General features: G+C 43.9%; 1 protein-coding gene across 1 annotated transcript in view; it reads right to left on the minus strand.

The window, feature by feature from the left end:
• The window catches only part of LOC124555025 (transketolase), a 160329-nt gene extending 134735 nt beyond the window's left edge, over positions 1-25594 (minus strand). Inside the window, exon 1 of the mRNA XM_047128778.1 lies at positions 25410-25594. Within this exon, the coding sequence (XP_046984734.1) occupies positions 25410-25516 (107 nt within the window). The 5' untranslated portion in view covers positions 25517-25594. The remainder of the gene's footprint in view (positions 1-25409) is intronic.
• Positions 25595-25861: the final 267 nt, after the last annotated feature.

The following is a 25861-nucleotide window of genomic DNA, read 5'->3' on the forward strand; positions in this document are numbered from 1 at the left end:
GGAACAGGAGAGGACCTATAACACTACTTTGGGGAACGCCAGAAATGATTTCTCTTTTACTCGATGACTTTCGGTCAATTACTACGAACTGTGACCTCTTGACAGGAAATCACGAATCCAGTCATATAACTGATACGATATTCCATAAGCACGCAATTTCAGAATAAGCCGCTTGTGTGGCACAGTGTCAAAAGCCTTCCAGAAATCCAGAAATACGGAATCAATTTGAAATCCCTTGTCAATAGCACTCAACACTTCGTGCGAATAAAGAGCTAGTTGTGTTTCACAAGAACGATGTTTTCTAAATCCGTGTAGACTGTGTGTCAGTAGACCGTTTTCTTCGCGGTAATTCATAGTGTTCGAATACAATATATGTTCCAAAATCCTGCTGCATATCGACGTTAATGATATGGGGCTGTAACTTAGTGGGTTACTCTTACTACCTTTCTTGAATATTCGTGTGACCTGTCCAACTTTCCATCCTTTGGGTACGGATCTTTCGTCGAGTGAACGGTTGTATATGATCGTTAAGTATTGCATCAGCCTACTCTGAAAGGAACCTAATTGGTACAGACTCTGGACCAGAAGACTTGCTTTTATTAAGTGATTTAAGCTGCTTCAGTACTCCAATGATATCTGCTTCTACGTTATTCATGTTGGCAGCTGTTCTTAATTCGAATTCTGGAATGTTTACTTCGTCTTCTTTTGTGAAGGCGTTTCGGAAGCCTGTGTTTAGTAACTCTGCTTAGGCAGCACTGTCGTATCTCCATTGCTATCGCGCAGAGAAGGCATTGATTGTGTCTTGCCGCTAGCATACTTCACATACGACCTGAATATCTTTGGGTTTTCTGCCGCGTTTCGAGACAAAGTTTCGTTGTGGAAACTGTTCTAAGCATGTCGCATTAGAGAATAGCGCGACCGCAGATTTTGCTCTGGTACACAGGCTAGAACCATTACGGACTATCCAAAACCATTCGACGAAATCTGAACCTAATCCGGAGCAGCAAAGGATGTTTATCCTCCTGTGGTGTGATCACAGGGAGGTGTAACACTGCCACAGGAGTGAATACAACGGAAAGGGTCCCTCTAAACAGCACCAGGTCGGCAGCACCTCAGTGCCGCCTGCACACGTTTGTTGGGCACTTTAAAAATGTGCCTGTACAGAAACTTCGACGCCTATTCAGCTGAGTGGTGTTGTGCTCCTGTTATAGCGCCTGAGGCCAGGCAACACCTTTGACAGCCCTTACGTTCGGCATACCTTCGTTCAGATGCTACAGCAGCGGCAGCAGAGCACCACTCAGCTGAATGGACGTCGAAGTTTCTGTACAGATACATTTTTAATGTGCTCAACAACGGTGTGCAGGTGACACCGACGTGTTGCCAAACTGGGGGCTTTTACTCTAAAAGCCCCATTCCGTGTTATTCACACATGTGTCAATGTTGCACCTCCCCGCGATCACGCCGTAGGATGGCCCGAAACATTGGAACAGTAGAAAAACCTTTTGCTGCTTCGGATTAGGTATGAATTTCGTCTAATGGTTTTGAACAGTCCCTGGTGGTTCTACCCTGTAAACCAGAGAAAAAAATTATCGTCGCGCTATACTACTCCAGAGGGTCAGATCATGATAAATGAGGTTCTAGTCCCCCAAGACGTCCTTGGAGGAAGGTTGAATCGTCCGTAGGATGTCAGCAGTTTTGAACGTTGCCAAGAACGTCGTCCTGTTGCGCACTGCACTGCAAACTGTCGTTTACGACCAGGAAATGTGTGGAAATCAACGCCCCAAGGGAAGAGATGGTTTTATTGACGCCCCTTATGTCACCTCATGAGGACTTTTCATGTCGGTTCTGAACGCCAGTGTGTCTGAAATGTTTTCCTCGGCCATCCATAAGAAAACCGCGTGATTTCGATGGTGGGCGCAGAGATGTCAAAAGAAAGGGTGAAATCTGGGTGAGAGGAAATGTGATGACCTTCCCATTGTATGACATGTTCACAGCCGCATTGGGCAGAATTGTGGTGAAATTTGGTGCTAATTTGACATCATTAACTCACCTTACGCCTCACGTGAACTTCTGAGAGTGGCTGGTTTTTCGCATGTGTCGACAACTTGTTGTTTGAAACATCGCATAGACCGAGGGTGACGTCGCAGGGGGCCGTGCACCTTTAAAGAAGAAGATTGTTGGGACCTTTGAGACAAATTTCAAACTTCTGCGTCGCAATGGGAGACAATTACCGAGGTTTCAAAAAGTGACCCTTTATTGTATTGTGCAGTGTAGATGACTGGCGGTCGGTCGTTCTTGGGACCCATTTATTTTTACTCTTTCACTGCTCCTTTTTTTACGTAACTAAACAATTCAGGACGGGTTTAAAAAAAAAGTCAAAATAGAAAACTAGTAGTACTGTACCCTGTAACAAGAGTGTGTCCAGGATCTGCGCTAGGGGCGAGGGTGGACTCATATTTGTTTTGCGGTGAATAGCGAAATATGATCTTTTACAACAAATAGTTCTGGGTAGACTTGCCATTTTCTCTACGGCGGGAAGAGGTGAGGGGGAGTTCTCGCTGCTGAGTATCCCAGCTCCCTATACCCAGTTTATAATATTGGATAAAAATTATGAAAAAGATTTTTTTAATGAAAGCTTATAAACATATTTCTAATTAAAGCTCTTTCTATCGGGACAGTACTCCATTTCAATAAAAGCAAGTATACAGCGTGTCCGATTAATCTTCATCACACTAAATAACTGTGTGTCCAGATGCAAATTACAAGATGTTTCAAGCAAATGTTCTTTAGCCGTCAGGGGGACATCAATCAGCAGTATTGCCTTCGTTGTAGCTTTGTTTTTTACAAAGATAGGAACAGCGGTATGACTTTTTTAAATGGCACCCTGTATTTTTTATTCGGTAGTTAATTTCCTCTCTTAAAGACCTATTCAAAAATGTATCACAGTGTACCATTCACTGAAACACAACGCTATTAATTACATAACACAACATTGACTTTGAGCCCAGGATCACAAACTCGTCCACTTGCTGGAGTTGTCAGAAAACAAATGAAAACCAAGTAAAAACATAACACAAAATTGACTTTGACTTTCCTGTACCATTGTCCAGGAGTAGAACATTCAAAGGTGCTCAAAGTGGTGACCCTGGACACCGATACACTGGTGCACTCGTTGAATGAAAGAATCATTTACTGCTTCCAGTGTTGCCTGCTGAAGAGAATTACAAGCAAGCACGATACGTTCCTGCATGTCCTCTGGAGTTGTTGGAATATCGCGATAGACAACGTCTTTAATACATCCCCAAAGAAAAAGAGTCCAGAGGATTTAAATCAGGAGACCTAGCAGGCCAAGTAACTGTTCCTCCTCGACTAATCCATCTGGCAGAATACCTTCGGTTCAGAGCACGACGTGCACGTAAGGCATTATGTGCTGGGCATCCATCGTGCTGACACCACATAAGCATTCTGGTTCTTGGCGGCACTTCATCCAGAAGAGGAGGAACAATTCGTCTCAGGAACTTGGCATACGCTGTGCCGTTTAGACTACCATTGATGAAATAAGGGCCAATAATTGTAGTACCAAGCATCCCACACCAGACGTTAACCCTCCATTGACGCTGATGTTCCACCTGTCTAAGCCATCGTGGGTTGTCGCTGGACCAATAATGCATGTTCCTTGTATTTACCTGTCCTTTGTTTGAGAAGGAACATTCAACTGTACACAATTCTGGAAATCTTTCCCATGCAATTCTTGATGTATGTGTACACGGTAAGGATGGAACCGGTGACGTATAAGAATACGATGTACACTGGTGTCAGGAATGCCATTCTCTTGTTCAAGCTGTCGTGCGCTGACCTGTGGATTCATAGCAACGGAAGCGAGAACAGTAATTTCGGCAGCTTCATCTGTGCGAGTGCTACGACGATTGCGTTGTCGTAGATTGAAACTCCTCGTTTCCTGAAGCGTCGCAACAAGACAGGGAAACATCCGTCGGGAAGGTGGGTTCTTGTCAGGATATCGCTCTCTGTACAGTTCCGCTGCCTGCGTAGCATTTCGCCTACCTTCAACAACAACAACAACAACAACAATAAAAGAAACGCTATATCGATGCAGTTTGTAGGAAGGACAGCCTTTACTGTATGCCTACTCTACACAACAGTATTGAAAATGGCCGAGGGGTCTGCCGCCACGGTAGCTCAGCGTGTTCGGTCAGAGGGTTAGCTGCCCTCTGCAATAAAAAAAAACTGAGTTAATCGATCAAAAGCGAATTTAAACGGTTGTCTTACGACGACCGCCCCGAGCAGATACATCGAACGAAAGCGAACAAAATGAGATTAAAAAAAAAGAGGGGGGGGGGGGGGTTTCTAGGCGCTACAGTCTGGAACCGCGCGACCGCTACGGTCGCAGGTTCGAATCCTGCCTCGCGCATGGATGTGTGTGATGTCTTTAGGTTAGTTAGGTTTAAGTAGTTCTAAGTTATAGGGGGCTGATGACCACAGTAGTTAAGTCCCATAGTGCTCAGAGCCATTTTTTGAGTACTGAAAATGGCTAAACTACTGTACTAAATATACCCGTACATAAGAAAACAGTATTGCAATTACTGTTGTGCTAACAGTAGCATTTCTGCCTTCTCTTCGTTGGCGTACATTCTACTCACACAACTCTTCAACTGACGATGGTTGACGGAATGACGGGTGTGCATTCTACTTATGTTTACACATTTCCTCTGTCAACGTCAGCACGTGGGTGTGTTCCATTTCCACGAGTACCTGCACAAAGCGATGGTAGCGTCAACGTCAATGTTGTGTTATGTAATTAATAACGTTGTGTTTCAGTGAAATTTGAAATAATTACAAGGGGCCCTTACGGACTGGACCTCATCGATTTCCTTCACATTTACAGGATTCGAAGTTCAGTGCCTAGACGTGAAATACTACAAAAAAAAAAAAAAAAAAAAAAAAACCTCGCTGAAGTCACATTTTCAGATTAGAAGAGTTCCAATTCCTGTCAAGTACAAAATATTTCCAGCTCAACGTAGTCACCAGTACCGTATGACATGAAAACGCGAGTATTCAGAAAAAATTAAAATAAAAATGAGAAACGCCAAACAAAAAATAAAATATATTTTTCTTTCTACATACTGAACATTACTGCTGACGCATATAATTTTTGCATTTAACAATAAGGCATTTTACATGTCAGTATCAAACCTTTATTTATTTTCATATGACCGGTACAGTAAATGCGCTTGCAGTTGATTATGAATTAAGATACACTATAGGATTTTCACTGAAAACAGTTTCAAATAATCTTTACATTCATTTAATTTTTTTTATTTCATTCACCAGACATATAATTAGTAGACGAATGAAAACAACGTTATTTCAAAATACGTTGGAAAATATTCGTGTAATAATCTTCTACCGACATGGGTAGGTAAATGACAAACAAAAATAAAAACAAAAATTGGGTTTCGAACACGGGGCGGAGAAGTGTGAGGCCAGAACACTAGCCACTGTGCCGCTGCTTCGGCTGAACTATTTATTCGCTAAAAGGGGCATTCCGTACGTCGAAAACTTTGACCGTCGTTTTTTCGGGAACGGGAGAATATCTACGAATAAACCGAGACATGTTTTCCCTTATTTTGACCCCTCTTCCACTGAGCGAGGTGCCTGGGAAAATCGGCTATCGCATTCCTCCTTAGAGGAGGAACTAATACTAATGTTCCTCACTGAAACAATTTTGAAAAAGGCGTTTAGCATTTCGGCAATCTTTGTGTCGTCCTCCGTTTGAATGCTTTTACGGTCACAGACTGTCTGTACAGACGGCTTCGATCCGTTTACTGATTTAACAAAAGACCAAATTTTCTTAGAATTTTCTGTCAGGTCGGTGGATAAAATTTTACTTTCGACTTCGTTGAACGCTTTATGCACGGCTCTCCTTATGCAAATTTTGCTTTCGTTCAGTTATTTTTCTGTTAGGCTTTGGCTACGTTTAAATTTACAGTGAAGCTCTACTTGCTTTCGTAACGGCTTTCTAAAACGACTGTCGAACCACGAGGGGTCTTTCCCAATCCCTCACGACTGTGCTCCGTAGATAACTGTCAAAGTCGTGTGGTACAATAGGCGCCAAGGATGGTCCTTGTGTCTTTATACGGGTTATTTTGACTTTTGCGTTGTTTAATGATAATAAATTTAGTTCAAATGTGTGTGAAAACTTATGGTACTTAACTGCTAAGGTCATCAGTTCCTCAGCTTACACAATACTTAACCGAAATTATCATAAGGACAGCCGGCCCGTGTGGCCGTGCGGTTCTAGGCGCTTCAGCCTGGAACCGCGTGACAGCTACGGTCGCAGGTTCGAATCCTGCCTCGGGCATGGATGTGTGTGATGTCCTTTGGATAGTTAGGTTTAAGTAGTTCTAAGTTCTAGGGGACTGATGACCACAGATGTTGATACCCATAGTGTTCAGAGCCATTTGAACCTAAGGACAAATACACACACCCTTGCCCGAGGGAGGACTCGAACCTCCGCCGGGACCAGCCGCACAGTCCATGACTGCAGTGCCTGAGATCGCTCGGCTAATCACGCGCGGCATAAATTTAGTCATGGGAATGGATGGCTCACCGTGGTTATTGCTCGCTGTGGAAGTAGTGAGAGAGTAGGTGGCCATTAAAGTTTTAATAACCGTGACGTCATTGCCTATCGTACTCTCAATGTTGATGAAGATTTTAGTAAGGACATTGGTACCTCTTATTATTGTTTTACGGTGCCTTTCGTACTGATGACTCGAGGACGTCGTAAGATGAACCTATTTATATGCGGTGTAAAGTATCTGGTGAATATTATCAGTGCTCGAGATGAAAATTTCACGTTGACCGCTTAGGTAATCTGAAATCTTAAAAATTATTCCATTCCATCTTGGCGTGGTAGCACAGCAACCTTCGATTGGAACTATTTAAAAAACAGTCGTAGGTTGCACAATGTACTTTATTAACACAAGGACGACGCTTTCTCCCGGATAGGACATCATCATGTTCTCTCATAGAGGCGACTACAGGCATAGCAGCCGCGCGCGTGCGGCTTGACGAAAAGCCGAGCCGCACAGCACGCCCGGCGGGCCTCGGTGCGCCTGTACCGGCCGACAGCGCAGCCAGAGTCGAGGCTCGCCCGGCAGTCAAGGCTACGGACCCCGGCGGGCCGCGAAAGCTCGGTGCATGCCTCTGAGGACAACGTTCTTTACACGGGTGAGCCCCGATTTGGCCTGGAGAATGATTCTCGACGGATTCACATCTGGAGGGAACGTGAAACACGATTTCGGGATCCAAACATTGTGGAAAGGGACCGATACCGAGGAGGATCTGTAATGGCGTGGGCAGGGACTACGTTGTTCACACTTACAGCTCTTTGAAACTGTACGGGTGACTCGACAAAGTTTAACTGTTATCAGGTATCGTGATGAGACTTTGGAACCTCACGTGCGGTTGTTGCAAGATGTGGGCCCAGTCTTTGTATCGATGGACGACAATGCTCGACCTCATAGAGTATGGGTGATTATGTTTTCTTCTGCTCGCTCCCCCGATTTGAATCCCATAGAGCGTGTCTAGGATGCAATAAGGAGACGGGTTGAATCACGTCAGCATCCACCAACCACTCTCCAAGACTTGAGAGCACCTCTGCAGAAGAGTGATGACATCATTCACACCATGCCCCGTCTTTGTCGGGCCTGTATTGCTGCCAGAGGAGCACATTAACCTGTTGTCGGAATGTGTGCGCATATCCGTGAAGTCGGAAAAAAACGAAGAGCATTTTTGTCTACCGTTATGCACAATGCAGCTGTTTACGCTTTGTATTCTTTACATTGTTTCTACTTTACTATCATCTGTTTATACTGTTTTGTGGCAAAATAAACGCAACCTCGCAAAATTTCCGTTTGTTGCTTTAATTTTCGCCACCAGTGTAAATACATTTTTTTTGTGTAATAATGTAATTTTGAAAGAGCTATCAACGGCTAGTGAAAAGAAAATTTGTGTTGGTCTGCAACAACGTACGTGAAGAAATTTCAGATTAATGTCTACATCAACAGTGGGACCGAACGAGGTGGCGCAGTGGTCAGACACTGGACTCGCATTCGGGAGGACGACGGTTCAATCCCGCGTCCGGCCATCCTGATTTAGGTTTTCCGTGATTTCCCTAAATCACTCCAGGCAAATGCCGGGATGGTTCCTCTGAAAGGGCACGGCCGACTTCCTTCCCTAATCCGATGAGACCGATGATAACGCTGTCTGGTCTCCTTCCCCAAACCAACCAACCAACCGATCAACAGTGGGTGTTTGCACAAGCTGTCGACTTGTTCTCAGTAGCTTGTTTAATAAGACACTCTACTTCAGAATTTCGTCAAAACTGAAAGCTGCATAATCATGCTAGTAAGGCGAAGTTAATATGCCCTGCCGTGTTTTGGTGCAAGAAGCATAATTTAAGAATTGGTTCAAATGGCTCTGAGCATTATGGGACTTTACATCTTAGGTCATCAGTCCCCTAGAACTTAGAACTAATTAAACCTAACTAACCTAAGGACATCACACACATCCATGTCCGAGGCAGGATTCGAACCTGCGACCGTAGCAGTCCCGCGGTTCTGGACTGCAGCGCCTAGAACCGCACGGCCACCACGGCCGGCTTAAGAATTGGAAATTGGAATTTGGGGTAATGGTTTATGGGACCAAACTGCTGTGGTCATCGCACTACTTAATCTAACTTGAACTACCTTACGCTAAGGACGACACACACACCCATGCCCCAGGGAGGACTCGAACCTACGACAGGGGAAGCCGCGCGGACCGTGACAAGACGCCTGAGACCGCTCGGCTACCCCGCGCGGCTATAATTTAAGATGTCAGCAATAGAAATGTAGACGTTCCCCCTAGAACTCTCCATTGACGCATCTCTGAAGAAAAAAAAATAATAAAAAATAAAAAAAGGTTAACAAATTGGAGAAAGTTAATCTTCACTTCTGTTACAATTTCGGCGAAATCCTGTAATCGTGTGTATTTTCAATAATGAACAGTTTGAATGAAAACTTCCAGTAATTCTTATTGATACAGATCGCTGAAGTGTAGAAAAAAAGTCCTTTGATAAATTTCAGTCTCAGCTCCGCATGATTAAAAACACAATGTGCCGCAGGATTCCTCCGAGATTGCAATAGATGTGGCTTTTAACCTGTTTTTTCCTTAGAGAGGCGTCATCAGTGGCGAGTTTTGAGTTATGCCTACACATACAGTGCATGGCCAGAAATATTCAGACACACTTCTGTAACGCGGAACTGACCACTAGATATCACGAGAAGCGGACTAGCTTTTATAATAAAGGAGACGCGGCATTATTATGTCGTCGGCAGAGAAGAAGTAACAGCAGAATGGGTCTGTCAGGAGAGCTCACTGACTTCGAAAGTGGACTAGTCACTGGATGCCACCTGGGTAACAAATCCATCACGGGCATTCAACCCGTATAAAAAGCTACCCATGTCGCCTATTGGTGATGTGATTACGAAGTGAAAACGCAAACGAACGACCACAGCTTCGCCAATACCTGACAGACCTCGTGTACTGAGGGATGGAGAACGTCGAGCATTTGCGGAGAGCGGGTGTAATAAATCGCATGAAATCAGAGGTAGGAATCATTCGTGAGTTATAAACTGCAATCAGCAGTCCAGCTTGCACAATGGCTGTGTTTAGGTAGGTAACCCCAGATTACTAAAACCTCGTAAAATTTACGATAGCAGTACGTTATAAAACAGGACACTTTTTACTTAATTTGGTCTATAACACACCAATGGAGAAGTTTGTGTTCTGCCTTACGGCAGGTCTTGCCATGGGGGAAGCCTCGTCAGAGAGGTCCACCGCATGAGCGTCTAGGAAAGTGATTCCGGTGGTAGTTTCCCGTTGCCTTCCACTGGTGGTGATGAAATGATAATGAGGACAACACAACACCGAGTCTCTGAGCAGAGAAAATCTCGGAGCCAGCCGGGAATCGAACCCGGGCCCCTTGGCGTGACAACCCCCGCACTGACGACTCAGCTATCGGGGCGAACAGTGGAGATCTGATAATGGTACTTAACTAACGCATAATATATAAATTGTAATTTTCCTTGAACAAAATGTAGAGTACTAATCTTTACGACGATATAGTAGCAATGTAAAATTTCTCCCCCTTTAGTATCCTAGGGTTAAATGAATGGGGTACAATAGGCGAGGTATTAAATGCTAAGCGACACACGAGGTGGTATAAAGAGCGTCACCACTGGACAGTGAGTTAGTGGAAACGAGTGATTTTGATTGGTGAACCACGATATACCTTGCTAGAACTCGATGGAGAATGTTGTCCTTAGTCATATGTTATGATATTGTGGTTAGAACTTGTTTGTCTTATTGCGTTTAAGAAAACGCTAAATTTGGAAGAATATGAACATATTTTACAGCATTGTGTACTGCATACAGTAGAGGAACATTTTGGAGACGATAATTGGTTGGTTGGTTCATTAGCGGGTGGGGGAGGAGGGGGGGGATCAACCAGCGAGGTCATCGGTCCCATCGCATTAGGGAACGATGGGGAAGGAAGTCGGCTGTGCCCTTTCAAAGAACCATCCCGGCATTTGGCTGACGTGATTTAGGGAAATCACGGATGACATAAATCAGGATTGCCGGAGCGGGTTTGAACCGTCGTCCTCACGAACGCAAGTCCAGTATGATAACCACTGCGCCACCTGGCTCGGTAGACGATGATTGTTTCCATCAGCATGGCAATGCAGTCTGTCAAAAGCAACATATGGGAGACAATTATTTGTGGACAGTAACATTCCTAAAATGGAGTGGTCTGCCCAGAGTTCCGATCTGACCCAATAGAACACCTTTGGGATAAGTTAGAACGTCAGCTTCGCTCCCAGACCCCAGCATACAACATCACTGCCTTCTCTGGTTTCGGCTCTTGACGTAGAATGGACTGCCGATCCTCCACAGACACCTCACTGAAACTGGCCACAGCAGAGTTCAAGTGCTCACAAAGTTGATGGGTACACACATCACATATCAAAGTCCACTAATGTGTGTCCGGATACTTCCGGTCATAGAGGATGATTCAACTATCCGTGCCGCTGTCGTTATTTGTTTAATTGATACTGCACAAATAAAAATGGATTTGGTACCTTTTGAAAGAAAATTGTGTTAAGTTTGGTAAAAGTTGTTCTGGAGTTTCTGTTGGTGATTCACAGTATTCATCTGGTGTAGCAGACGCCATAACTTAATTAAAAACTCACAATGAACATAAAGAAACGACAGACACGTCTTTACAACATACAATGACATGTAAACAAATGTCGGCCATGTTGTGCGTGTCGTCATTACCATGAAGAGTAACAATTGGCTGTCGGGATTTGGTACTTCTTGGAAACGAAATATGACTGGATTTGGTACTCTTCGCCATGAACAGCAAGTCTTAAGGGGAAATATGTAACGTATATGGCACTTTTGGCATACATAACAGTTCTTTTCACATAGGTAAAGGTTCCAAGTAGTGCTGCCAGCTATTATCTCATTTTTCAGTTTTCGGATTTGGTACCATTCGGAAATGAGCTTCTCGTATTTCAGTGGCACTTGAAACTTCTGAAGCATGCCAACGTAAACCTGGGTTAAAACATATTTTACGATTACCGAGTATAAAAAAGTTATATAATATTAAGATATAATTTACCGACCGTGTATGTATGATTATTATGTTCTAAACAGCCGTGGAAACTATTTCACATTAAATAGATTTTCAAAGTAAATTCTGCTTGGTTTTTATTAGGAATGTAATTAAATAGAGTATTACGACGCGATTTTATTTGGTTTATTTTTCAGACACTAAAAATACATTTTAAAATATAGAAATACGTGGATAAAAAGTCAGAACTAAATAGTATTTCAAGAGCATAAGGTAAAATAATCTTGCGAAGCTTATCCCCATAGTGTTCAAATACATTTCTCCTGTATCAAAAAGCCTTTGCTGTGTCACTGTTGTACGTAGCTAGTTCTTCAGTCGTTATAGAGCAGTAAAACTGCGTTTTGCTTCGCAGTTTGAACCTGGGCACACAAGCATAAGTATAACCAATAACGTCTAACCTTAACAAATCACTCTCGAACTGCTTTTTTCATCGAGACTAAAACATCTTTTGCGTCTTCCAGGCATTTTACGGTATATCATAGCTGAAAGAATTCAAGTTCTGTTTTCAAGGACTGAAAATACGATTTCCGGGTATGTCGCTGCCACATCAAGACCGTATTTCTTTTTCCACGGAAACCTGTTTCTTCATGCCAGGTTGCTCACGTATTAGCTACCGAAGCCCTTGGACAGCCATATCATTGATATCTAAATATTCCTGTCGGTAGAGATCTTCGAGCGATAGAAATTCATGTGGATCCGTGCCCTCGGACAATCGATTAGTAACTCCTCTCTTCCTTGGAAGCTGTCGCGTGCCATTCGATTATTTTCCAACAAACTTACAGCAAAACCAAGAAAATTCGTGTTTATCTAACCCTCTCCTTCATCAATGGTAGTCTTACCAACATTATTTCTTAAAGTTTGGGATACTGTGTTTTTAATGAATGATTTATTTCTCCACATTAGTAAATCCTCCTAAACATTAATTCTTACCGCACACGAGTTTTTAGCACAATGGAAACTCGATTAACAAGAGTAAGTGTTGTCGTAAGTCATTCGGATAATCGAAAATCCGGATAACTGAATGTTTGAGAAAAATGAATCTTTATTAATAACTGTAGAAAGATGACCTCTGTCGCTCGCATGCGGTAATCTTTTAGGTACGTTGCATATGATTATCTTTCTAGGGTTAATATACACTGAAGAACCAAAGAAACTGGTATACCTGCCTAATATAGTGTACGGCCCCCGCGATCACGCAGAAGTGCCGCAACACGACGTGACATGGAATCCGACTATTGTCTGAAGTAGTGCTGGAGGGAAATGACAACATGAATCCTGCAGGGCTGTCCATAAATCCGTAAGAGTACGAAGGGATGGTGATATCTTCTGAACAGCAAGTGGCAGGGCATCCCAGATATTCTCAATAATGTTCATGTCTGGGGAGTTTGGTGGCCAGTGGAAGTGTCGGGGTGTCGCATTGTCCTGCTGGAATTGCCCAAGGCCGTCGGAATGCACAATGGGGAATGGATGTAGGTGATCAGACAGGATGCTTGCGTACGTGTCACCTGTCAGACTACTATCTAGACGTATTAAGGGTCCCATATCACTCCAACTGCACACGCCCCACTCTATTACAGAGCCTCCACCAGCTTGAAGAGTCCCTTGCTGACATGCAGGGTAAATGGCTACGTGAGCTTATCTCCATACCTGTACACGTCCATCCGCTCGATACAATTTGAAATGAGACTCGTCCGCCCAGGCAACGTGTCTCCAGTCATCAACAGTCCAATCTAAAGCTTTGTGTCCTGCAGTCATAAAGGGTACACGAATGGGCCTTCGGCTCCGAAAGCCCGTATCGGTGATGTTTCCTTGAATGTTTCGCATGTTGATGGCTCGGTACTGAAATCTGCAGCAATCTGTGGAAGTGTTTCACTTCTGTCACGTCGAACAATTCTCTTCAGTCGTCGTTTGTCCTGTTCTTGCAGGATCTTTTTCCGGCCGCAGCGACGTCGGAGATTTGATGTTTTACCGGATTCCTGATATTCACGGTACTCTCGTGAAATGGTCGTACGGGAAAATCCCAACTTCATTGCTACCTCGGAGATCCTGTGTCCCATCACTCGTGCGCAGACTGTAAAACCACGTTCAAACTCACTTTAATACTGATAACGTGCCATTGTAGCAGCAGTAAGTGATCTAACAACTGCGCCAGACCCGTGTTGAATTATATAGGCGTTGCCGACCGCACCGCCATATTCGGCCTGTTTACGTATCTCTGTATTTGAATTCGCATGCCTATACCAGTTTCTTTGGAGCTTCAGCGTATGATGTTTGGTGCTTATTCAAAACAACAAAAACAAATTAAAGTCATTAAAATCAACAAAAATCAATGTTTATTAAAAGATCAGCGACATATTTTCGTACTTATTTACATATTTTCTTAAAATTACTAAAATACTGAAACTTTAATCATTAAACACCTGCCAAAAGTCACATAGGACTGTCACTGTACTTTAATTTTGTATAAATATATGTTAATTGTCATTAGACGTATACAATTTTTTTCTCTTCATTGCTGCTACATCACATATTCGTTTTAATTACAGTACACTCATACTCCGTTTGCTTTTTGAACCATTTGAAAGCTGTTTCCAGGGCTTTGAAATGCTTCCGCATGACATGGTCCTGCGCCATTTTGTGCATCTACGTTTTCTTCTGTTTCATCTTCTTACATTTCCTGCTGTTCGTTCGTCTGCAATAAGTTTACAACAATTTCGTCATCTGACATGCTCTGAAAACATTGATCATTACTCGCCACACCCGAGACTCAATATCACATCATTTTATCCTTAAGCGATAACACCCCTCCCGTCCGCTTTGACATTTTTAAGCACAGACGCGACAAGGTGCAGCGGTGTAGCGATTGGCAACTGTGTACCTCAAACGATAACGAAACACGAGCGGGTGGCACCATCGCAACCTGTGCGTGCATGCACGGACTAGACTGCAAACATACAGGGTGTTTCAAAAATGACCGGTATATTTGAAACGGCAATAAAAACTAAACGAGAAGCGATAGAAATACACCGTTTGTTGCAATATGCTTGGGACAACAGCACATTTTCAGGCGGACAAACTTTCGAAATTACAGTAGTTACAATTTTCAACAACAGATGGCGCTGCAAGTGATGTGAAAGATATAGAAGACAACGCAGTCTGTGGGTGCGCCATTCTGTACGTCGTCTTTCTGCTGTAAGCGTGTGCTGTTCACAACGTGCAAGTGTGCTGTAGACAACATGGTTTATTCCTTAGAACAGAGGATTTTTCTGGTGTTGGAATTCCACCGCATAGAACACAGTGTTGTTGCAACAAGACGAAGTTTTCAACGGAGGTTTAATGTAACCAAAGGACCGAAAAGCGATACAATAAAGGATCTGTTTGAAAAATTTCAACGGACTGGGAACGTGACGGATGAACGTGCTGGAAAGGTAGGGCGACCGCGTACGGCAACCACAGAGGGCAACGCGCAGCTAGTGCAGCAGGTGATCCAACAGCGGCCTCGGCTTTCCGTTCGCCGTGTTGCAGCTGCGGTCCAAATGACGCCAACATCCACGTATCGTCTCATGCGCCAGAGTTTACACCTCTATCCATACAAAAATCAAACGCGGCAACCCCTCAGCGCCGCTACCATTGCTGCATGAGAGACATTCGCTAACGATATAGTGCACAGGATTGATGACGGCGATATGCATGTGGGCAGCATTTGGTTTACTGACGAAGCTTATTTTTACCTGGACGGCTTCGTCAATAAACAGAACTGGCGCATATGGGGAACCGAAAAGCCCCATGTTGCAGTCCCATCGTCCCTGCATCCTCAAAAAGTACTGGTCTGGGCCGCCATTTCTTCCAAAGGAATCATTGGCCCATTTTTCAGATCCGAAACGATTACTGCATCACGCTATCTGGACATTCTTCGTGAATTTGTGGCGGTACAAACTGCCTTAGACGACACTGCGAACACCTCGTGGTTTATGCAAGATGGTGCCCGGCCACATCGCACGGCCGACGTCTTTAATTTCCTGAATGAATATTTCGATGATCGTGTGATCGCTTTGGGCTATCCGAAACATACAGGAGGCGGCGTGGATTGGCCTCCCTATTCGCCAGACATGAACCCCTGTGACTTCTTTCTGTGGGGACACTTGAAAGACCAGGTGTACCGCCAGAATCCAGAAACAATTGAACAGCTGAAGCAGTACATCTCATCTGCATGTAAAGCCATTCCGCCAGACACGTTGTCAAAGGTTTCGGGTAATTTCATTCAGAGACTACGCCATATTATTGCTACGCATGGTGGATATGTGGAAAATATCGTACTATAGAGTTTCCCAGACCGCAGCGCCATCTGTTGTTGAAAATTGTAACTACTGTAATTTCTAATGTTTGTCCGCCTGAAAATGTATTGTTGTCCCAAGCATATTGCAACAAACGGTGTATTTCTATCGCTGCTTGTTTAGTTTTTATTGCCGTTTCAAATATACCGGTCATGTTTGAAACACCCTGTACATGCTCGCGGTTGACAACCCGGATAATCCTGAATCCGTGTAACTTAGGTCCGGATAAACGAGTTTCCACTGTATGTGTGATTAGTTAAGCTTGGATATATTAACTGAACGGTGAAATTTCTTTCCAAAAAATACTGGCTGGAACGCATCCCCCCCTGTCCACCTAGCGGTGACGCCCATGAAAGAATTACATTATTTAATCGAGGAAAAAAATTACTATTCTTACATCGTGGTAGATAAGAAGTCTCCTTATTAACCATACAGCAAACTATTCCACTCTTTTCAGAATGAAATTTTCACTCTGCAGCGGATTGTGCGCCGACATGAAACTTCCTGGCAGATTAAAACTGTATGCCGGACTTAGACGTGAACTTTGGACCTTTAACTTCCGCAGGCACATTTTTTAATTGTTCTATTTTTTTCGTTGCATTTGTATGGTGCGGATGTCCCATGACACCCGTTCAAGTTCAGTGTTAAGTCGTTGACTCATTTTTATTACAGAGGGCAGCTAACACTCTGACCGAACGCGATGAGCTACCGTGCCAGCGTTAAATGATGAGGACGACACGAACACCCAATCCCCAAGCGGAAAAAAATTCCCAAGCCGGCCGCGAATCGAACCCGGGACCCCGTGATCCCGAGGCAGAAACGCTAGCCACTCGACCACGAGCTGCAGACATACCTCGTCTCCTACCTTCCGAACTCCACAGAAGCTCTACTGCGAAACCTGCAGGACTAGCACTCTAAAAAGAAAGATTACTGCGGAGACATGGCTTAGCCACAGCCTGGGGGATCTTCCCAGACTGAAATTTTCACTCTGCAATGGAGTGTGTGCTCGGTGCGAGCACAGTTTTAATCTGCCAGGAAGATTCATTCCGTTCTTTGCTTATAATCATTTCTAGAAACTCAGTTTGAAAAATCGAATCGTTTATGCGACATGATGGACGCTACGAATACCACCCGGATAGCTGCGTGCTGACGCACGCAGCTTCCTGGAAACGGTGAGGCGTGCCTGCCAAGGATTGAATCAGCCCGGCGGATCAGCAAAGAGGGCCGGTGTGCCTGCCAGTCTAGAGGTGGTTTACAGGCGGTTTCCTACATCCCACTAGGGGAATACCGGCCTGGTACGCACTTCATACCTCAGTTACACGATTCGCAAACATTTAGAAGAATGTTCGCACACTTCCACCTGGGGTAACACTAGATGCAGACAGTTGGGATACACAAATTCGGTCCCTACGATGAAAGGGGTGACGTCAGCAAGGGTATCCTGCCACCACAAACATTGCCAAATCCGAAAATTAACATTTCGACCCCGTGAAGATACGTAATAAAGACCAGGAAAAAGAAGATGATGCATGTTATGAATGCCTCTCTCTTTCTGTAGTGTGGCGCAATTGATTTTTTGCGATATTGGAGATATAGATATCCTCTTAGACTTAAAAAAAAAGGAACTCAATATTTTTGCTACATTTCGTAAATGGCAATGTACGAAACTAAACATTGTACCAGCTACTCCAAGATGCAGAAGACTGGAAAAATGGAGAGAGACTGTTAAGAGGATCCTGTGATGGGTCACCAACTTTCAGCTATGAAAGATGGAGTATTTGATGATGAATGTATGACCGCAAGGTGCACCAAACATAAACGCGTAGTGACTCATAATGTACAATGTAAACTAATCTAATTTTGTGTGGTGGGGTATTTAATTTCGAATTGCCACAATAACTAAAGTGATTAACGAAACGATAGGCACTTCTCTATGGAGCTACAATATGAAGCATATCTCGTTTTTTACCGAACAGTTTCTTTAAAATCACCTGAGAAAAACCACAGAGCAGCCGGAGTATTGGTACTGTTGCACCTTGATTGGCCCGGTAACCGGCACCAGCATTGTATATCTGCACTGTGCACCAGGACCTCACTGGTGGAATAACAACTCATGCCAACGGCTTTCTTGACGGTAGGAACACGATCCTGAAGGAGGTTATCAAAACGGAAACACACATAACTGACGTCCTCGAGAGAGTAACCAGGCTCTAACGTCAATGGTCTAGTCACATAGCACGGCGAGACCACAATAGGTGGAGCCATAATATGGTGCGCTATACTCATGTTCATCGTTAAGTTTAACACGGAAGTAAACATTGTGTTATGTATTACTCCACTTTTGTTGTTACTTCAATGGTATTTCTTTCTCGTGGAACGTAAATGACGGCCTGTCGAGTATGCATTTTGCCTGTATCTGCATTGTCCTCCACGCCCCTGAGATCCGTGCCATGCCAGGATTAACCTACAGCTGCGGCATTAACGAACCGTTACCGCCGAACAATAAAACGCCAGATACTCTGCCTATGTGATCGGTAAAAACGATGAACAGCAAGCAAACAGTATAATTTCAAATTCCATTTAGTACAATTTGTAAAGACAATAAAAAAGTACACGGTAAAACTCTGTAATACGATGCACACGGGATTAAGCGAGAAGCGAAACATACGAGAGGGAATAAGCAGCAGAAAAACGAGTGGCAAACATAAGACGTACGATCTCTGTGATTCATGTGTAATGTAAGAGCTTATTGTCGAGGTTTCAAGAGTTACCGGCATTCTGTTTTTCTTTCCGTGCACTTAATGCACTCGACACAGAAACTCTGGGAAACACAAATGTTATTTCTGAAATAAACAGCGAAAGCGAATGTCCACTAAGATTTGAAACAATAACTACACGAGTTAAACATTTAACAAGATGACTGGCAAACACATTGAGGGTTTTCAGTGCTTAGCGTGCCTTATTGTGTCATTTACGCTAGCATAACAACGAAATAACAGGTACAAAAGTAGCGTCCATTCCCAGTGGCGTGTCCTTTGGTGCAGGTGTTGGTGCACTGCGCTCGAAGGCAAATCTCTGAACGTGCAGAGCAGGCATTTGTTTACATTTAGTTTCAACTTAATACGAAAAAAGAATAGTACTTGGAGCAAATAAGCGGTATAAAACGCGATCTGCAACGAACACGCTGCAGGGTGTCAAGAAAGTTGTCCTGAGTGGCGAACAACCGCGTGTTTGATCTGCCCCATTAGACACCACTTGTCACAAGTAACAAGTGCTGCTGCGATCGCAGAGCTGTTTCTGCTGCGTCAGTGTGGGGAAGGCCACACACTGTCAGAGTGACACTGCACCTATTGGCACCGGCGCGAATGTGGATGTCACGTCACTACACGGATCACTAAGTCAGAAAGCTGAATTGCAAATCTGAAATCTAAGTACATTTAGAATGAAAATAGCGAGACTACAAATTAAATTAGCACCCTCATTACCTCTCTGCATCTCTAAAAAAGGTTTCTTCCACAATAGTTCTCTTTACCCTGAAACACTAAAGGGAGAACTGTCACGTTCCTATTAAACGACTGTAAAGTTTATTACTCCACATTTTATTCAAAACAAGTTATAATTTATAGGTCATGCATTAAGGAATTACAATTATTAGATCTCCAATCGTATGTTACATATTCAATGAAGTACAAAATTCCCTGTTTTATACCCTACTACAACTGTAAATTTTACGATGGTTTGGTAATCCAGGGTTAAAAGGAGTTCTGGAACGGTTTGTAACCAATCAGATTCGACACGATTTTCTGTTGAAGGGTAAAGCAGTTCGGCGTGCAGTTGCCAATCACCACGTTAACAGGCGACACAACTTACGGAAGATGAAAACTGAATTTCGGAAACCGATTTTCGTAACCTTGTTTACTTGTAAGGCCAGAACTGATTTTGCAAGCCTGATTAAATAATGGCTATTCGAACGTCAGTTGTTTTGACTGTACTTAAACTGTTCCTTTCCCTCAACATGATGTAGTCAAGATATCAGCACCTTGGTAATATTTTTAACAACGGAAAGAGGGCGATTTTCTTATGGATAGCAATGAATTATTCACGAGGAGGAGGAGGAGGAGGAGGAGGAGGAGGGACTATTCAAGAAAAGGTACTTAAAAATTTAATTCACCCAATTAAAATGTGCGAAACAATTTCATTAAACCCGCCCTCCCCTTAGATCACAGGCGTTGCGGAAAAGTGCGACAAGGTCACTGGTAGAATACTGTTGCACTCCAACGTTTCGCACGCTTGAAATTACTTGAAAATTTACTAATGAGTTAATTCCCATTCTTAATCATATGCACAGAATTAGTGACTATTTTGTCACCAACCAGTGACTGTGCTCGCTGCACGAGACCCCTTCCGGTAGAAGCTGGAGCTACAACCGATTTTGGAAGCTGAAGTCCGGAGGACAGAATCGCATTTCCAGAATCGATCGTGAAATATTTATAGACCAAACAGAAGCAGAATTGCGAAATCCGTTTGGGAAGCCCATATTTGGCTCATTTTCCTCAACTGTTTGTTAGCCGAAACTATTTTACAGCTGCCATAGAAGCAGCATTGCGAAATCCGTTTGGGAAATCCATATTTGGCTCATTTTCCTCAACTGTTTGTTAGCCGAAACGATTTTACAACTGCCATGTTTGTACCAACTATGCTGGCGGAGAGCAAGATGCATAACTGCTGAACGCGGAGTGCTGCAGTGGGCAACAGGTGTCAGCAGCGTACGTAATGCGGCGGTCGCGCTGCGCCTGGATGACGTAACCAGACCGGCGCTTCCGTCCGTTATCAGTTGACGCCGCGACTTGTATTACACAATACTTTTATCATCGCAGTTCCATGCGTGACATATCACTGTTGGAGAACATTCGCTCTCCAAACATAACGCTGAAAACGAGCGTGAATTTGTCGCACGACGAACAGTCCTAAGCGATTGCAAATATGCATAGGGTACACAGGGCGAGTGACTTAAATTTGCGTCCGTTTTGTTTCGAGAACGGATCGAGATATTGAAACGGGATTTTTGGCAAATGATAATTGGCAGGCGGCACTTGATTTCGTTGCATATGTGATACTCTCAAGTGCGGAAGCAAGTACGGATTTATTTAAAAAATGGAACGATTTATTTTTTATCGGCAAGCGAAACCCCTCTAAAAGCGGTGGACAGTGGTATAATGCTTGTTGATATCGTCGTTGAACGTAAAATTATCCGAGGAATGTACCGAAACTGAAAGGCAAGGTGGTCATTATACGCAGCAAGATGATATGCCTGTGCTTACAACCCATGTAACAAAATTGCGTGCCCCTCTATCAACCATTATTTATCGAATTTTGAACGAAAAACGTTTTATTTATCTTAGTGCACGAAACCAATAACGAATATAAAACGAGACCCCAGCAGGAAAGCAAGACAGTCTGTTATAAGAGTCATTTGAAGGAAGATTTCTAAGAAACCCGAAACTGGTAATAGTTTGCTTTAAATAAACTTTTTAAACTGTGCTTTTGGGAAGTTGGTGTTTCAAATTATAAAACTTATAATTACACTACAGCCGCTGTTCTGATAATGCCCATTTTCGACAAGATCGTGAGATCAGAGCTCGTACGAGGCAATAATTTTTCCTCAGTGGAACAGGAAATGGAATGATTAGCACAGAATCCTCCGCCATTCACAGTTCAATGGCTCGCGCAGAATGTATGGTATATAGTTAACTCTGAACGGGAGCATCGCGTGCCAAATGCAACCCCACCGTGCAGCCTAATTTCCATGTCTCATACATACTCAACGAAATTTTATATTACGAATATGTTAAGCTGCTGTTACCTCACAAACATCACAAAAGAAATGCTCACATAGCACATTATTCAAACAAATCTCAAATTTTTATCATCTAGCATGCAATGTTACACATGCATACTATCGAGAGATTGCGAGAAAGTCGGCTAGTTTCCTCACGGATCTGTAGAACAATAAGAACAGTACCAACGTAAACCTGCAGCACAGAAATACAGATGAAATTCTACAATAAAATAACAGTACCACGTATGGCAATGGACTGTGGACCCCAATGGCCAACGACTGGAGCTAAATTGCTGCCACGTGAGAGGAATGAAAGCTGTAGCAGATTGCAACACACACACACACACACACAATGAAGACATCAGAAGATAATCTCAGTACTACAATAGAAATAGAAGAATACAGGCAAAATGTCCTTCAAAAGGGCAATGAACAGCTAAAAAAGGGCATCGAAGAGCGTCCGATAGGTAAGAGGAGGATAAACGAAGAAAGGTTTTGGTGCAATGTCCCTTCGATGACGAAATTATCAGTGAAGGAACACAAATTCCGTTTGCGATGGGAAATGGATTGTGTCCTTTTCAAAGGAGCCACCTCGTCAATTTGCCTTAAGTGAGTACGTAAATGTGGATGGCCAGGCGGGAACCTGAAATCGTGTTTTCCCGAATGCGAGCCCAGTGTCTTAGGATCGCGCCACTCCATTTAGTATAGACGAAAGACGTTTTAGAAGAGCTAATGGACGAGAATAGGCCGACAGATCCAACTCGTGGAATAGATGGTGATGATAATGGTGATGACGATCATAGTGGTGGTGGTGGTCAAAGAATCTATGTTCGCTTCACTTGGCAGGAAGTCTAAGGTACACAGTATGTTTAAAGTGTCACATATTCTTCGAAGAAGTAGTACTGATTAAAACAAAAAGAAAAGTTAACATAATGGTATGTCCGGAAACCAATACCTTTGAGATATGGGCCAACCTCTCTTCTTGTCCCATCTGTCTGTTACGTAGAAAGAGAACTATAGACAGGGTTGTGTGTGGTTACCCACCCTTTCACACCCTTCTGCCATCCCTCGCAGTGAATGACGTGCTCTTACAAATACACCTAGCAACATTCGGACTGCTTCACATGCTCCTGTAAACTCAGCACATTGTCGATGGGTTGGGCATACACCACTGCCAATTCTGGTAGCATGGCCACCCCGTTCAGGAGACCTGAATCTGTTGGATTTCTGGCTGTGGGGATATTTAAAGGCATTGATGTATGCCCAACCCATCGTCTATGTGCAGACGTTACAGGAGCGTATGTCGCAAAAAGAGTGCGTGATTCAATGCGAAAGGGCTGAAGGATGCGTTACGATGCGTGGTAAATGCATACAGCACTGCCTATAGTGTCTACTTCTGCATAACACACAGATGGGAATGAAAGGACAGATTAGCCCATATCTGAACAGGCATCGGGTTTCCGGACATATCACTAAATGAACTCTTCTTCGAGTTTTGACCAACAAGACCTTCTGTGGGACTACGTGACAGTTTTTTTTAAACACCGTGTATATTTTACTAGATAAAGCCAGACGCCTATCCGCAAAACCTATACGGTACGCGTTTCAAGATAAAAGATCTGCAGTTGACCCGCTCACTCTGACGTACACAGCAAACCGATGACTGTCGTTTTACTGCGAACACTGGTGAAAACTGCAACGCCGTAAACGAAAAGATCTGTATACCACAGAGTGCTAGAAAGGTTCTGGGAAGTACGGTGCATCGGTAAACGAAACCGCATAAAGATGCTACTGCGATCAGTTCCAACGTTTGGAGTCCTTACCGGGTAATCATGGTAACAGAAACCGAACGAAGTAATAGGCGTACTGTTAAGATAGTCGGTGGTGTCCATACTGATGTGTAAAAGTCGGCCGGCCGAGGTGGCCGAGCGGTTCTAGGCGCTACAGTATGGAACCGCGCAACCGCTACGGTCGCAGGTTCGAATCCTGCCTCGGGTATGGATGTGTGTGATGTCCTTAGGTTAGTTAGGTTTAAGTAGTTCCAAGTTCTAGGGGCCTGATGATCTCAGAAGTTAAGTCCCATAGTGCTCAGAGCCATTTTTGTAAAAGTCGTGCTCGGGGCACTTACATGGGAATTTGTGGGGAAAAGACGTTCTTCTCGCGAACCTGTTGCGTAGGGAATATGTAAACAAGATAAGAAGGTAGAGCACAGAAATTCTCTAATATTTGCCTCGCACTGTGCAGTGCCTAGCAGATAAGTGCCGTGATTGGGAATAAATGCAAAAGAAGTAGAAAAAATGGCTCTGAGCATTATGGGACTTAACTTCTGAGGTCATCAGCCCCCTAGAACTTATAACTACTTAAACCTAACTAACCTAAAGACATCACACACATCCATGCCCGAGGCAGGATTCGAACCTGCGACCGTAGCGGTCGCGCGGTTCCAGACTGAAGCGCCTAGAACCGCTCGGCCACTCCGGCCGGCCAAAGAAGTAGAAATGATATTTGTTGTTTCTAACACGAAAAATGACTACAGAGTCGACAAGGTGATAAAAAGACGTCTAGGTAGGTATTCCGTTGCTACTGTTCAAGCGAGTGCTTTGAGGAAACTAGGAAGTCCCAGTTTGGTCCCCAGTCGTCTGTAATGAGAGTTCAGTGCCTTAACCGCTAAGCTTCCTCACTTGGTAAATGTGTATCTCGTTGTTTATTGGATGTGAGCGTCTGTTATACAAATTAACAAGGCAATGAAGCGGGAAATACTTTGAGTTCAAGGACAGGTGACGTAAGTAAATAAACGCCGCGCGCATTTCAACACTCACTCGAAGCACGTTCGCGTTAACATCGCGCGTCGCCGTCAAATGCGGCTGTTATTGCTGGGTCATCTTCTGCAGACATACAGTAGTATATTTCCCTACAAGAACTGTTCACCATGTACCCTTCAACGGATGAGACATAATAAGGCTTGCCGGATCCATCAGATGTTCTGCGAGTTGCAAGGAACAGTACGGACGTTCATCTACTCTGAGCATGTCTAACACACTAATAACTTAAGCAGCTGCACAGTGTCAAGTAGAGAACGAAATGAAGCAGTGCTACCACACTGACGCAGTCGGATCGCCGCCAATCACTCCGGCAGTCATCACATGTAGCAAACTGCCAGCAGTTTCACTGCCACTGTGCACTCGAAGGAATCTCGGTTTCCTCCTTGGAGTAGCACAGACAATTGTCGCAGGGCGCTTTATTGTTAGCTGTCGACACCACAATACCGCAATTAGCATTAACAGTGTTAATGGTGAAATGGTACTGCAGCTATCTTGCTGACCGTCGATAAAAAGATACAATTATATGAAAAATGTTTCGCTGTGAAATTATTTACAATGCAACGACTAGGCTGAAGCTGTTAATTTACAGTGCTGCGCGCTCCCGCTTCCCCACCTGATAAGCACCTACGCAAAAGTACATGGAGAAAAGTACTTACCCTGATTTGGATGCATTTGTGGAGGTAATTGAGTGAATGCGCAATTTGTTAGCAATGTCTTTGAGCTCTTGCACAGTGCGCGCTTCAGGCTTGTGGTAGGTGGCCATTATTTCCCTGCTGTTGAGTCGGAAAGCGGGCGCTGAACACACGAGCGGTGTACCGGTGGACACGCAGAAGCCGACAGGCCGGTACCGCCACTGTCCGCAGCAGCCGTAGCGGCGCTGTCGGCGGCCGATAGAGCGCGCGCCTGCCAGTGCCGCGTGCTGCAAATACTGTAGTTGCGTGCTGGAGACGTGTACCGGCATAGTCCAAGTCGTATGCCGAATCAAGATATATTGATATAACTGAAAGATCTCTCCTGTAGAACATTGTGACTAAGGGGGAATCTTATTTTATGGCTTCAAACGCCTTTTCATTGTTGCAATATAATATGTAATTTACATCCCAGACGC

The sequence above is a fragment of the Schistocerca americana genome, chromosome X (genome assembly GCF_021461395.2).
Source record: "Schistocerca americana isolate TAMUIC-IGC-003095 chromosome X, iqSchAmer2.1, whole genome shotgun sequence".
NCBI classification, from domain to species: domain Eukaryota; kingdom Metazoa; phylum Arthropoda; class Insecta; order Orthoptera; family Acrididae; genus Schistocerca; species Schistocerca americana.